The 15,028-nt window shown below is 41.0% G+C and overlaps 1 protein-coding gene across 5 annotated transcripts in view; it reads left to right on the top strand.

Annotated features, from left to right (window-relative positions):
* Positions 1-15,028, top strand: part of HOOK3 (hook microtubule tethering protein 3) — a 127,882-nt gene that overhangs the window by 109,758 nt on the left and 3,096 nt on the right. For 4 of the 5 annotated variants that reach the window (XM_039545685.1, XM_039545688.1, XM_039545684.1 and 1 more), the window contains one exon: positions 3,146-3,282. In XM_039545685.1, the coding sequence (XP_039401619.1) occupies positions 3,146-3,282 (137 nt within the window). Of the gene's footprint in view, positions 1-3,145; positions 15,024-15,028 lie in introns of those variants that run through there. The other variant, XM_039545687.1, reaches the window with a different exon arrangement.

Here is a 15,028-nt window from a genome sequence, read left to right as displayed (position 1 = left end):
ATAATTTAAAGTAGAGACACAAAATGCTGAAAGAGATCATGGTGATAACAGAAATCAGGTTAAACATGAGTTTGCAATATAAAAGTCAAGCTGGTTTTCCTTCCTTGGCTGCTCACAACCTTCAGTGTATTTATTTATACTTCATTAAAATGTCTTTGCAAGAGGCTCTAAGCACTGGTTATCGACTCTTATGGTCTCCTACCATGGCTCTTAGCCAAGTTATGCATAATTTGTTTTGTTAATCAGAAATGGTTTCTCCATTTAATCAGTTTCTCCAAACATAGCACAGAGAACCATATTTGAGAACACCAAAGGGGAATTTAACCAGAGTACAGTAATGGTGGTTATACAGGTAAAAACAACACTCCCTCCTTCCAAAATATGAAGCTGTCCCCTGAAGTATATAAAAGGAATGTCTCGGGGAACATGCACAGAGCCAGCGCAAGGCTGATGCACCACTTAACATCCTCAAAGTACAGCGTAAAGTAGGGCCACGTGCTTTTGCCAGCTCTTTGCATGGGGGTGTATTTCACCCTGAGTGAACCAGAGTTATGCATGACAGAGGGCATGGCCCCTTCAGAACCACCCTCCTGATAGATGGAATTTCTGACCCTTGTGATATGTTGATGTCCCAAAATGGAGCTTGAATCCCTCCCAGGTCCCTTCCCTTAAGAAGCCTGATGGTCAATATGCTCCCTCTCTTATGTTCATTAATGGAAAATTAGAAACAATGCTCCACCATTCCTAGCTTGATCATTTGAACCTTTGGTATGGGAAAGCAATTTCAGATGACTTTGCATAATTTCCTAATGTTATGCCTACTCACTTAGAAATAAAACATCCAATTAACATTTAATGGGACAATGACCACTTTAATTTTTTTTAATTGCATCATTTTGTATTTTTCCAGTCCCCAACAGATCACCTTTTAAATAGTGTGGTCTGAAATAGTTTTGTAAAAACTCCTTTGTACTTCTAAGGATTTTTCTGCTCGCCTGCAGTATTCAAAGGCTCTTGTAGAGAGTGACAGCACCGAACATCCTCGAGCCCACTCACTTTCCCATCTTTTCTGTGCATGTGCTTGCCTGCTTCCTCTTCCCTTGTTCCTTGACTCATCAATATGCTATTTGCAGGCCTGGGGAACAATGTGCATGTGAACTCCCCACAGAGCAGTGCAGCTGACCAGAAAACCAGTGAAAGAGTCTGTACATCAAATACCCTCAGATTATCAAAGTCAGCAAACTAGATGGGGAAGGCTCAGTCCATTGTAGTGACAGGAATTTTCTCCTCTATGCGACATGAGCTTGAAAACCCTCTGTCATACAAACATTCACAATCCTATGGTTAAGGATAAACAAATGAGTTCTCATCTCATGACATACTTGAATAGCACTTCACACATTCAAAACAATTTACAATTTTTGAAGGCCAAGACTATAACAGGGTTCAAAAAAGAACTAGGTAAGTTCATGGAGGATAGGTCCATCAATGACTATTAGTCAGGATGGGCAGGTAGGGTGACCAGATGTCCTGATTTTATAGGGATAGTCCCAATTTTGGGGTCTTTTTCTTATATAGGCTCCTATTACCACCACCACCACCACCACCACCCCGTCCCGATTTTTCACACTTGCTGTCTGGTCACCCTGTGGGCAGGGATGGTGTCCCCAGCCTCTGTTTGCCAGAAGCTGGGAATGGACGACGGGATGGATCACTGGATGATTACCTGTTCTGTTCATTCCCTCTGGGGCACCTGGCATCAGAAGACAGGATGCTGGGGTAGATGGACCTTTGGTCTGACCCAGTATGGCCATTCTCATGTTCTTAAAAACATCATCCCATTAATCCTCACAAAACCCCTCTGAGGGAGGGAATTACCATTCTCATTTTAGAGTCGGAGACAGAAAGGTATTGACTTTTCCCAAGTCACACAGCAAGTGAGTGACAGCTGGATGTTGAACCCGGGAATCCCTGATTCCAAATCCTGTATTTAAACTGCTAGACCTCCCCTCCCCATTTGTGTTCAGAGTGTTGCCTGTTATATCATATATTATGGTTTGTAAATTCCATGTGCTAAAGATATTGTGTGGCATGAGTTTATGAAGGCCTGTATATAGTCACAGCAGCATGGAAATAACAATGCTCTTTTTCCTGGTACACTCACAAGTTTCTCTTGCTCTTTTTTTCTCTGAAATGACCGAGTCCCTTTAAGCCTCCTTGTTTCTCAGCCCTTGTCTACACTTTAAAGTTTTCCGGCATAGCTATGCCTGTTGGGAGAGTGAAAAAGTCAGATTCCTAACCAGCATAACTATGCTAGCAGAAGGCCTAGTGGAGATGCAGTTAGACCAGCAAAAAAGTGCTTTTGCTGATACGGTTTATTTTGTTTAGGGACTGGTATAAAGCATACTGGCAAAAGAACTCTTCGGCTGGTATAAGCTGAGTCTGCCCTGGGATGGTTTGCTGGTACAGACAAGGCCCAAGTGGGAATGCTGCTAGTTCAGCTGGTCCAGACGGGTGGCTATAGCTTCAGCTGCTTCTTCCTTCCAGGTTAGGTCTCTGTTCTTCTCCACTGCCCAGGACAGTGTCTCTGTCTTCTGCTTCTCTCAGTTTGGACTGTCTGAGCTCCTGCTGTCAGGAATTTTAATTTTTCATCTCTCCCAGTCAATCAACAGTCAGGAGACAGCATGGCCAATTAGCTCCTGCTGCAACCAGCAACAGCAAACATATTTGTGTTTTCTCTCAGAACAAATTCCTGCCATTTATAATATGCTGATATTTACATGTGAGAAATGCATTTCTAAAAGTTGAGAGATGCACCTTAATTTTATCTGAAAATAACTTAAAAAAAAAAAAAGAGGAGTTCCCAGGCAATGTATGGTTGCATGCAGAAAAGCATGCTCAAGTGTGGGAGGGCATAACTTACTATCCTTGAAACCTTTTTGCATGATTACTACAAACTCTGAAAGTAAAGCCGCCTTTTTACACTTGCAAAAATACACATTGTTCACACAATTCTCTGGCAAAATGTAAAAGACCCAAACAGGTTAGAATGTGCTGATAACGCAAAGGAAAGACAAGTGGTAAATGGACAAGATATTGAGTAGTATGCACTAATATTCACTAACGAGTTTGTCTTTATTCATAGGGAATGACTCTGCATAAAAAAGCAGCAGAAGATAGACTGGCTAGTACAGGCTCCGGACAGTCCTTCCTGGCTAGACAAAGGCAAGCCACCAGCACAAGGAGATCTTACCCTGGTCATGTCCAACCAGCTACAGCAAGGTAGAGAAGCCTGGCCTTTAGAAAGGAATCAACCCTGTGATCCAGGCATACTTTGTTCCATGTGACGTTTCAGGAAATGCAACTAGCATCCTTTCTCTATCTTTATTCCTTGTTACCACTGTTATTTCTCATTTCAGGAAGGGGTTTTATTATGATTTCTCATTGTTTTAATGCCATTCATTCTTATTTTTTTGGAGTCGTCGTCTTTCTCTCTCTTTAAATGTGCCAAAATTTTGAAAACATCCAGAGGAGTGCTGTATTATAATGGAGTTTTTAAATTCGTATGAAGTTGTCATCTCTTACCTAATGTCTGACATAGGCTATGTAGCAAACATAAATTTTCTGTCACAAATGGTATACATGTACCTATGTGTGTTACTATCCTTTATAACTCTTTTCATTGAAAGGGAATTAGTCTCCTTTTTACTATGTAGTAATCAGTGTTTAACATTGCTGAAAATCCTTTATAGGAAATGCAAAATTTATAGGAAATGCAAAATTGCTGCATAAAATTGTTATAAAACATGTTTCTTGTGGGGGGGGGGGGGGAACACCGCCACCACAGACAAGTGGTAAATGGAAACTCAGATGTCACAGAATGTAGCTACATCCTGTGACACCTGATTTGGAATGTTTACAGAAGAGAAATGAGTTTCTCCTTTCATATGAAGAGGTTCCTCCTGTTCTTGGCATTTAATAGGGAAGTAGGATGATTTGGAGACCATTCTTTCATTCTTTTTCTCTTAAAAGGCTTCAGATCTGCTTTTATTTCTCCACTGGTATCGTCTATTGTTTGCTGCCACAGTTGAAATGTTTCAGATTGTTCTCCCCACTCCGGTTGGTTGGTTATGTCCAAAAAGAAAAATCAAGAAATATTTGGAGTGCTTTAATGTGCTACAGCATCACTGATTTAAAAGAAGGCATTTATTTTAAAGCCTTGTAATGATGGACTAACCATACATCAAGGATCAAGGTCCAGCTGAATATTGTTGAGGTTAATGTATTCAAATTGTCATCCACCGCTGAAGGACTTATCTTAATATGCTAATTAGGAGGATGATTATATCAATTGCCTTACTAATGGTAGCCGTGCACTTAGGCAAGTTTGTTGCTGACTTTATTGAAAGCTGGCTGTTTGTAGTCTAATTCTTTTAACACATACCTGTCCATATATATGTAGCATCTTCGCTGCATCTTCACTTTGATTGGTAAGACAAGTGAGTGGTTCTCACTGCTGATATTAATTTAGGACAGATCCCCCAACAAAGTGCTGAGTATTTCTGAGAGTTCTGAATGCCCTAAACTCCCAGTAACTTCTTGAAGAGTTGAAGATGCTCAACACCTAGCACCTCATAGGATCAGCCTTTATGGATTTACTAGTAGGGCAGCTTCGTGTTTGTGTGTTTTGTGACATCACCTTCAACATAAATCTTGCTCCTAATATGGTGTGCATACAATCTAGTTTCTAAGTTTAAATTTTGTACAATTATTTTAATCTCTTGCCCAATGCAGGACTTTCCTTCCTATAAATCCCTTCAAAAGTAGCTCACGTTGGCTTTTTTAAGCATCCCAAGGTATATTTTAATCTAACCTTTTGGGTTAAAATGGTCAAAGGACTCTGAAGGATCAGTACACATGGATTCAAAGACAGTGACATTTGTAAGTGCTGTTTATTCCAGAGCACATCCAACTGTTCATACCTAATCCATGTTAAAAATAGCCATTAAATATGTTGAAAGCATTTATTTTGACCCTGATTGTCCCAGCAATACAAAGAACATCTTCTGAAGTCCATGAGCAAAATGTGTTTTCTTTTATTCCAAAGACATAGAAATAACTGTTTAGTAGTGTTATATGTAGAGTAGTGATTAAAAAGACTTCATAGCTGTTGTCTGCCCTCTGTACTGTGCCTAAAATTAGGTTAAGTAAGAAAAATATCTCCTGTAGTATGTATAAAGCTAACAATGTAAAGGCAGTTCAGGCATAAACTGATGTTTGCCTTCCTGTATTTTGTTGAGAAACAAAATGCTAAAGCGACAAGTTTCATAAGCACCATCTAGCAATATGATTATCCAGACACATCTTTTGTGGAGTTCAGACTGGTCACTCTAGGAACCTTTGTGTGTACTGTGTGTGTAAGGGAGCAAGAGTTAGTCAGTCTCCTTGAATAAGTATTTACAGCATTTTTCAGCCCCTAGGAAGGAACCCAAGAATATTTAAGGCTTTATTTTTATTTTTGTCTGTCAGGCTCTTCCTTTGCACCACCATCTGCCAAAATCTACTTGTGAATGAAGGGGATTCCCAGATTGTAATGGGGAGGCTCTGTCTCCAAGTTACTAAGTCAGGTTAAGATTACTGTTAATTAGATGGGTATCCGGAAGAAACTCCGATACAATTTCCATCCTAAAATTAAACAACTTGCTTTTCTCTCTCTCTCTCTCTTTCTTTTCTGGCTCCTTCTCCCCCTCTTTGTTGCCACTGGGTTTTTGTCTCACGTTCCTCAGGTCTCCTTTTTTTATTTTTTTTATTTTGGCCTTTCTCTTCCTTTTCCCCACAAGATCAGACACTATCTGAGGTGCCTCCCATAGTTCTGTCTGAGTGAAATCTGTACTATCCTGTTGAGTCGTATGCTGCTTTTACAGAGGACACTGTGTAGATAGGAAACGCAGAGACTAACACTGAGTCTATATTTTGCTGCTGTTGTGGATAATTATAAGTTTATATGAAAACTGCCATCACTATTCCTAATACCATAAATTGGTACTAAATAAAGTATACATACCATACTGCCCTGCTCACCTAAAAACGTTACTTCCCTGATGGGAGAACTAATTTGCATTCCTGCAAAAGGTAAACAGCCCTTCTTGGCAGCAGCATTTTTAGCTGATTATGACAGAAGAGCTGAGTAGTCCATACGAGCCCTTTCTGGGGTTCCTAACAACTGTGGCAATGTCAGGCAGGCACCTTCTTTCTGTAAGCTTTGTATTAAATAAAATAAAAGCAAACGGTCTGATGCACAAGCAAGTCCACAGGATTCCAGACTGAGACTACTACTTTACAGTGCTGTCAAGCAGTTGGAACTTAACTTCTTTTATATTCAAGGACATGTGTGGATTCAAGCTTGTAAAGTGCCATGCATGTGATACTAGATACATAATAAAGAAGAATATTAACAGTCCAATTTTTTCCTAATAATACTTAGCACTTGTGTAATGCTTTACATTTTTGAAAGTGCTATATAAACAGTAACAAACTGATTGTAAAATTAACTTTTAGCTAAAGTGTAGCACAAAAGAGAAGTCTCATATAGAAATACACATTTATAAACATTTTAAAATGAAAATAACACAAATAGGAAATTGCCAATTATTTTTTCACTGTATCCTTCTTGATATTAAGCAAATGAGAATCCTTTGCAATACTAGTGTCACCAGTAGATGACTAAAATAATTTCTACATTCACTTCAACAAAAATTGCTAGTGGTTTTCTAGTCCAATGGGTTCTATTAGAATATTAGGGACCTTAAGGAGATCATCTAGTTTAACCCCCTGCTCAAAGCAGGACCAATCCCCAAATGGTCCCCTCAGGGATTGAGCTGTCAACCCTGGGTTTAGCAGGTCAATGCTCAAACCACTGAGCTATTAATAGCAACTTTACATTCTTTTGTGTATCGAAGGGTGAATTTTTAAAATCCTGTTTAGAACTACTCTGCCTGCCCTTTCTAGTATCTCCTTAACATGGAGTGACTAAGATGCATTCAAATGATTTCCGCATTTCCAATATTAGTCTACATCAGATTGTCCACTTGGCAGCTTCCTGCTTGATTTGTAATGGTTCTTTTTTAATGGCTTTGATGCTTTGGCATAGATGTAGTAGTTAGATTATACTTTCTCACCACTCCCTTTAGACAGTGACTCTGAGGAAGAATACCCTGAATGTGTCTTTCCAATTTTTCACTTTCTATGAAACACACTGAAAACAGCACCTGGATCTGATGCCTTTGATTGAGCATTTTTCTCTTTACTTTTACTCTTGGAGAGGATTGGGAGGAAAATCTTTTTTGCACTCATAGGTCCAAATACTTAAATCTGACTTCAAGTAGGTTTGCATGGGTGTAAATTGAATTGAATTTTGCCTTTTATGTTTTACAATAAGTCTGTCATTAAAATAATTAGGTATCCCCAAAATTATTATATATGAGGACTTAGGCAGTCACATACCTATGGTGTCATCTACAGCAGTGGTTCTCAACCAGGGGTCCGGGGCCCCTTGAGCCCCCAAGCAGGGCCAGCATTAGACTCACTGGGCCCACAGTAGAAAGTCCTGCTCACCTAAGACCAGGGCCCTGAGCTCTGCCACCCAGGGCTGAAGCCTGAGCAATGTAGTTTCGTGGGAGACCCTGTGGCATGGGGCCCCAGGCAATTGCCCTGCTCACCCCCTAATTCCAAACCTGCCTTTTATATGCAGAAAAACAGTTACTGTGACACAGGTGGGCCATGGGGAGCATCACAAAGAAAAAGGTTGAGAGCCCTGATCTACAGTGTTTCAGAGAACTAGACTACTCTTGGTGAAGCCTCTTCTCAGCAAGATCTAAAATGAGCTCACTTGCACTTGATAGCAAAATGACTTTCAACAACCCTTCCTTAAAATTATTGCACTGGCTGAAGCTTGCATGTGATTTTTCACTTTAAACTGAAAAGGTGAATCTAATGGTCATGAGACTGAGGAATTAGATTAATGATGGCTTGAGCCAAGTTGATCCTAGTTAAGACTTGCCCACTTCACTGTTGGGAATAAAATCACTTCTCCTGCCTACCTGCCTTTTCTCATTAAAAATAGATATAGTTTGGCACAATCTGGTGTGCCTGGATATGTGAGCCCATCACATCTCAACAGGCAAATCCTGACTGAGCCAGAAACACCTCGACCTCATGTCTACTAACGACACTAAGCCCCTAAAACAAGCAACAAGTGTTGGAATATATAGGCCAGTGGCTGCCACTTTCAGGGAATTGGAAGGCTTCTCAGCAATTTTATTTCAGATCCTAGTTGGGTGTTGTGGGTCCTTGGCAATGGAGCTCCTCAAGCATGAGCAGTTGACATTTCTTCCCTGTATGGAACTCAGGAAGGCATTTGAAGCTTGTTAGTGACTCTGCAGCCAATACTAGGTGAAAATAAGAGGATTTTTTTCCTCAGCTGAAAAAAGAAGGAAGATACAAGCATCTGTTCGAAGGTATAAAACTCCAAGGAGCAGTGTGTTTTTCTTTGTAAGATTTTCACTGCAATTTGTGCACCATATGAAGTAGAATACTGAACACCTGGGCTGCTGGCACTGATTTAAGTTTTTGACTTACAGCTGACTAAAGAAGAAACTCTAGAAAAGGGCTTTTTTCCCATGAGAGTAAGATTGTCTTTTTCAGCCATGCCAACCTCAGATTTTTCCCATTTGGCGTGATAGATCTCTGGAGATTCACTCTGCAACCAGCACCATACCTGAAGAATTTGAATGCTTCTCTTGTGTTTCCATTCATGACTTTAATGTTTTCACTGGAGATTGAGACATGAGAGTCATTTTAAAAATTATCCAGTCATTGATTTGAACAGATGGTGACATTTAACAAATAACAGTAGCCTAGAAAGCCCTCAAAAACTCTGCTAAAAGCCGTATGCATTGTTTCCCAAACTGCACGATCCTATGGGACACCAAATTAACACCTAACAGTGGATTCAAGGCAATCTAATGGTTTGATATGAAAAACAGCTGACGGATCAGAAACCATTCATGACAAATGCTCTACAGTCTAGGAGAGAGGCTGACCCTTTTGAAATGTAGGGGCATTTTGCCACTGATCTCGGTGGGGCCAGGTTTTCACTCCCCATTTGAAGAGACTAGCTGAGATAATGGGGTTGCTCTAAAGTGGTTCTGAGCATTGGTAGGTGCTAATGGAGAATTAGAGATTGTCTCTGCTGCTGTTCATTGTGTATATGAAGCCACTTCGAGAACTGACAAAAGGAAGCATACCCTGATACCACAATTTAAAGTAAACCCCCATCTCATGAGATCACAGGAATTCTCTCCCAGTGCAGTTCTGTTGCCTCAGATTTCAAAGTGGGTTTGAGACAGCTGGTTGAAGCACTGTCCAGACAAAATGAAAGTGTTACTTATAGAGGAAGAGCTGGGGCAACCGGGAAATCATTCGGATTTGGTTGCAGCCTTATTTACTGCTAGGTGCTGGCGTGTTTTGTAGTTAGGCATGGGAACATTTTTTGAACAGAAGCTGAAGGTTACAGTTAGGGAGAAATAGCTATTTTCATCTTCAAAAAGTGGAAGTTTCAGCCTTTTCTTCCAGCTGTGGATCCTCATGACAATTATCTTTGCTTTTGTGGTGCCAGTTTTAGGGCCACCATTAAAAACGCACTTATAGAGTGCAGCTACTTCAAAACTCAGGTGATCTCTCCCTGGAGGAATCAGTGCTGCCCACAGTTCAGAAACTGCTTATTATTCAGCCTCTATGCTTCCATGTCTTGCTAATTTATCAGCATTATGAAAAACCTGTCCTACACTGTCACTGTTATAAAATGGCATGGTAACAAAAATGCCAAAGATCTGAATTGCTGTGACAGAAATAATTACACAGGGAGCTAGTAATAGAAAAGATGAGTAAACTAAACGTGGCACTCATCTTACAAAAGAAAGCAAGCTCTTGCCTAACAATTGCTATCCTGCAAGTGTAACTTGAATGCCTCTAATGGCATAAATTTTAAGAGAACAAAGCGCTGAGATCATAGTAGCTCCGTGATCAATAAGCAAGCATGGTTTAAAAGATATAATCACAAAGAAACCAGATAATGTATTTATGGAATTACAATATTATTAGATGCAAGGAAAGCAACAGAATTTCAATTTAATTTAACTAGACTTTAGTAAAACATTTTATATAGATTTTCATGAACTCTTAACTAAACAATTAATTGGCTTTTGTGTATGAGCACTGTCTTTTTAAGCCTAAAACTGAGGGGCTAGTAAGCAAAGAGAAATGGATCACTGTATTTCTGGATGAGGGCGGGGGCTGTCCAGTAGAGTTTTATTGGGATTGGGGTTATGCCTGCTTTCATTTATCAACTTCAGTGAGAACCTGGGATGAGAAGTGAAGAACGTGGTGAGGCAGAATATTTATAAAGTGATCAAGTATCTCAAGATCCTTAGATTGAAGGAGCTATATAAATGCAAAGTATTATTAATACATTTGTAGAGAACCAAATGTGGGGAAGTGTTGGAAACACCAGTGGGGAAGGAAAAACCATTAGAAGTAGGAACAAGGAAGATAATGAAATGGGATTCAACATGGAAACATGCAAGCTAATAAATCTAGAGAAAATATATCCAAAGCACATACTCACTGGATGCAAATCCTTGGGAAAGGCATAGTGTAGGAGTGATGGATGACAAATTGCAATGGGACACAGAAGCCAAAAGGGAGAGTATGCCATCAATGCTTCCCAGTTGACACTGCAACCTTTAGTGTCCTCAGCTCTGACATCATTCTGAAAAATAACATTATTTTAGCCGTAAATAGTTCATCCCACCCACAGAGGATTTATCAGATTTTCGGTGGGCTCTGACCATTTCCAATACAGAGTTCTACCCTTTGGAATAGCCACGACCCCCAGAGTCTTTACCAAGGTTTTGTCCATGGTAGTAGCTCACGTCAGATATTATGGCCTCCTTGTCTTCCCTTACGTTGATGACTGATGCCTCGCTGTCAAATCTTGCCATGAAGCCTTTGTCAATCTCTATGATGATCCATCTCCTTTTCTCACTGGGGGTCAGTGTGAATATTGAAAAATCTGTTCTTACCCCTGCGCAAACTTTGAATTTCATCAGGGCAACCTTGAATTCTCACTACAAAGGCGTAGTTGCCCACAAACAGATTCCAGACCATGAATGATATCATAGTTCATGTCACGAGCAGCTCTGGGGTAAAGGTCAAAACATGTTAGTCCCTCCTTGGCCATGTGGCCTCATGCAACTTCGTCACTCCATTTGCAAGACTACGCCTTCATTGCCTTCAGGAATGGCTACAGTCGGTTTGATCCCCAAGCCACCATTCCTTGAACCTCATGCTGACCATTCCCATCAAGGTGCTGTCTTCCCTCCTGTGATGGACAAATCCTCATCACATATATGTAGAGGTTCCCTTTCTCCCCTCGCCACCAGACAAGACAGTCATTATGGATGCATCTCTACATATGGGCAACCACACGACACAGGGAATGTGGACCTCTCGAAAGTCCAGAATGAACATCAATGTCCTGGAACTATGGGTGGCACGGAAGGTGTGCGAGTCCCTTTTTCCTTTCATCCACTTTCACAATGTGCTCATAATGTAGACAAAACTACAGTGGTCTTCTACATCAGCAAACAAGCGAGATCTGCCTCCCTGTGTACAGAAGCAATCAATCTCTGGAACTGGTGCAGCAAGAATCAGATCACCCTATCTGCAGCCTACCTTTTGGGGATGCAAAATGTGCTCACAGACTCCCTCAGCAGACACTTTACAATCGACCATGAGTGAGAACTTCATGACACTGTGCTTCACAACATTTTCACGCAATGGGGGACCCCAACCAGGAATCTGTTCACTTCCCAGGTCAACAACAAGTGTGTCACATATTGTTCCAGAGGACCCCTCAGTTACCACTCCTTTCCTGGTCATACCAGTTCAACTATGCCTTCCTCCTGCTACCACTTCTGCCACGAATGCTACTCAAGAACAGACAGGACAGGGCAACAGTTATCCTGATCGCCCCTTTCTGGCCCAGACAGTTTGGTTCCCCAACCTCCTGTGCCTGTTGCTCACCCCCTCCCTATTTCCTCTCCCAATATTCCCTGTGCTCCTGGGCCAGTGCAATGGCAGGATCAGACACTCCAACCCACTAAAGTTCACCTCAGGGCATGGTATTTGGATGGACGTCAGCCCTAGAATGGGTGTGCTCCTCGGCCATGCTAGACATTCTCTCTTATAGCAGAAAGAACTCAACTAGGAAATTTTACCAATCTACTGGAAGTGCTTCTCATCCTGGACACAGCATTCTACCAAAAACTATGGGTATTCCGCTCATCCTAGACTATATCTTATCTTTAAAGACATCAGGCCTGTCCCTCAGTTCCATGCAAGTCCACTTGGCAGCTGTTAGTGTGTTACATCCCCCTATAGAGGGCAACTCTATTTTCACACACTCGCTAACCACTTAATTCTGGAAAGGCCTGATGAGGACTTTCCCACCCCCATTGGATGTAACCTCCAGTTACAGGTATGTAACCACTTCGTCCTCAACTGCTGGAAATCATCATCGCTCCTTCCTAGCTGGAACAAGGACACTTTCCAGCAGCTAATTATATGCCCTTATAGCTTGGATTTCTCCGGTCTTCTAAAACGGTGCTGCAAAAACAAGCTGCTGTTAAAATGATTGAAAAGTTCCCTGCTGTTGAAATGTTTTCGAGAAGAAGTTGTTGAAGAAGAAGAAGCAGATTCTTGTCTAGTAATAAAACATGCGCTGTTCTAGCCAGAAGGGCAATGGCATCTCTCCCTCTGTAGGACCATAGCGTATTCTATAACGTTCTTGGCCAGACTCCCACAAACACCTTGAAGAGTACATTGTTGTCTCCATTCTGCTAATGTGCATTAGCTGTGTACCTCTATATTTCACTTTGTCCTGTTGGACAAGCAGATTGGCACTATCTCACATTCTGATGAGAGTAAAAAACAGGATTTTCCATTTAAAGAAGCAAACTCTGATCTCAGCTTTAACATTTTAACTTTTTATGGCATTACTAAAATTAATTGTTCATTTTATTATTTCCAATCATCCACACCCCAGTGCGCATGCTCGTTTAGCAGTGCTTGAGTGGATAACAATGCACCTCATCCAAGGGATGTGTTATTCAAAACACACTTTATTAGGATTCTGCTTTGAATGTGTTCATTTAATGCATTCTTGATTTTATTTCACTTGATTTGTTACAGTCTGTTCTCTCTGTTGTGTTCACTTTCCAACTCTCCTAAATAAAAAGTATTCTGGTTAGGAGGAAACAGGTGAGAAGAGAGGCGCACAGTAAGGTCATTTTGTTGTTACAGAAATTTGAAAGAGTACACTTGTATAATGTGCAGCAACTTGAGTTACTGTATTCTTTTGGCTTCCGCAGAATTAAATCATCAGCTACAGGACTTGTGCTGTAGTTATAACTTTCGAAAGAAATGTCTTAACATTTAGTCATACAAATATTTTCTCTAATAAATTCAATCCAGATTTTCCTGCCACAAAAAGCATTATTAGAATCAGCTACTGATCAGGGCAATTCTTAGAAGGGAAAAAACAAATTCACAGAGCATGTCTTCTATCAGATGAGAGCATTTGCTGTTTACATTGTGCTGGAATTATTGAAAATCAGAATGAGCGGGCACTAGAAAGAAGTCTCTTTCCTATTCTGCATATTTCTGTAGTAATAGCTAAAATTTGCTTTTGATCAAAAACTTATTTTACATCAAATGGTTAAAGCTTGTTTAATGTAAAACGAATGTGACGGGATGTGCTTGTTAGGCATCAAACACAGGCTTGCTTTGGTGCAGTTAATCAAAAACTAATGCTTAATCATCAGTGTTTTTATCTTGTAACTCTATGTGGAATTTCTCACAGATGAGAATGGAAATTATAACTCCATTGCCTTTTTCAATGGTTAAAACATATGATGTGACAGAGGCACCTTTTTACTTCTGGAAACAGTTTTTTTTACTGACTGTGATGACAGGCAGCAAGAATGAATGAAAGTTGTGGAGGCCAATTTCATAACTATTCCTTGCCTCGGCAGACAGATGCCAAGCTCATTCTGCACTAAGGTGTTGGGTAGAGCCACTTGGGTGCAGATCCCCAAAGGTATTTATTGATTTGAATTAGGTGCCTAAATGCCTTTGGGGATCTGAGCCTTGCTCTGTTACTAGGAGTTGTACAAGACTCCCTTTTAGGATGTCTAAACCAGTGATGCCAAATTCAGATATTTTTGGAGGGGGGGAAGGGTGCAATTCCAGCCCCACCCCAGCAGTGACCCTGTTCCAGTCACTGCTTGTCTCTTCACCCCACCCCACCCCAAGTCTTCCTCAGCTGCAGAGTATCCCCTCTCTCTTACCCACACTGTGCATAAGCCTGTGCTGCCAGTACTCGCTTTCTCAACAGATTCCCTTAAACTCCCACCCCATGTGCCAAGGCCCAGTCACCTCTGTCTGTGTGGAGTCGCAGCCTGGTAGCGCTGGCACCATGCAGTTGGAGTGATGCTCTGGACCACTCTGGCAGCAGTCGTACTGTTCTAGCATAGGACCACTGCTTAAAAGTGGGCAGGCCACAGCCATCCCCAGCTCCATGGCCTGTGGATTGTTGACCAAATGCAAAAAGCTTGGGGGGAAGGCTAGGGACAAACACCTCTCCTCCTAGTCCCCCCATCCCAGGTGACAGCGCTGGTCTAAACCAAGACTAGCTTTTGTTCTTCCATTCAGCTGTTAGCACATTACACAAATTGTGAATGCTTTTAGTCACCTCAATAAAATAACAGTTGAAGCCCCTTGACCTCGCTGAACTAAACTTGACACAGCTTTACTAAACTGCTTAGAAAATACATGTTCTGTTTTCATTTTTAACAGTAATGAAATGTTGGCTTCTTTTTAACTTTCTTCTTTATTTTTTTTTATTTGC

This window comes from Mauremys reevesii, linkage group 6, assembly GCF_016161935.1.
Source record: "Mauremys reevesii isolate NIE-2019 linkage group 6, ASM1616193v1, whole genome shotgun sequence".
Taxonomy (NCBI): Eukaryota; Metazoa; Chordata; order Testudines; family Geoemydidae; genus Mauremys; species Mauremys reevesii.
Note: the sequence above shows the minus strand (reverse complement) of the source record. Positions and strands in the feature narration are given on the sequence as shown.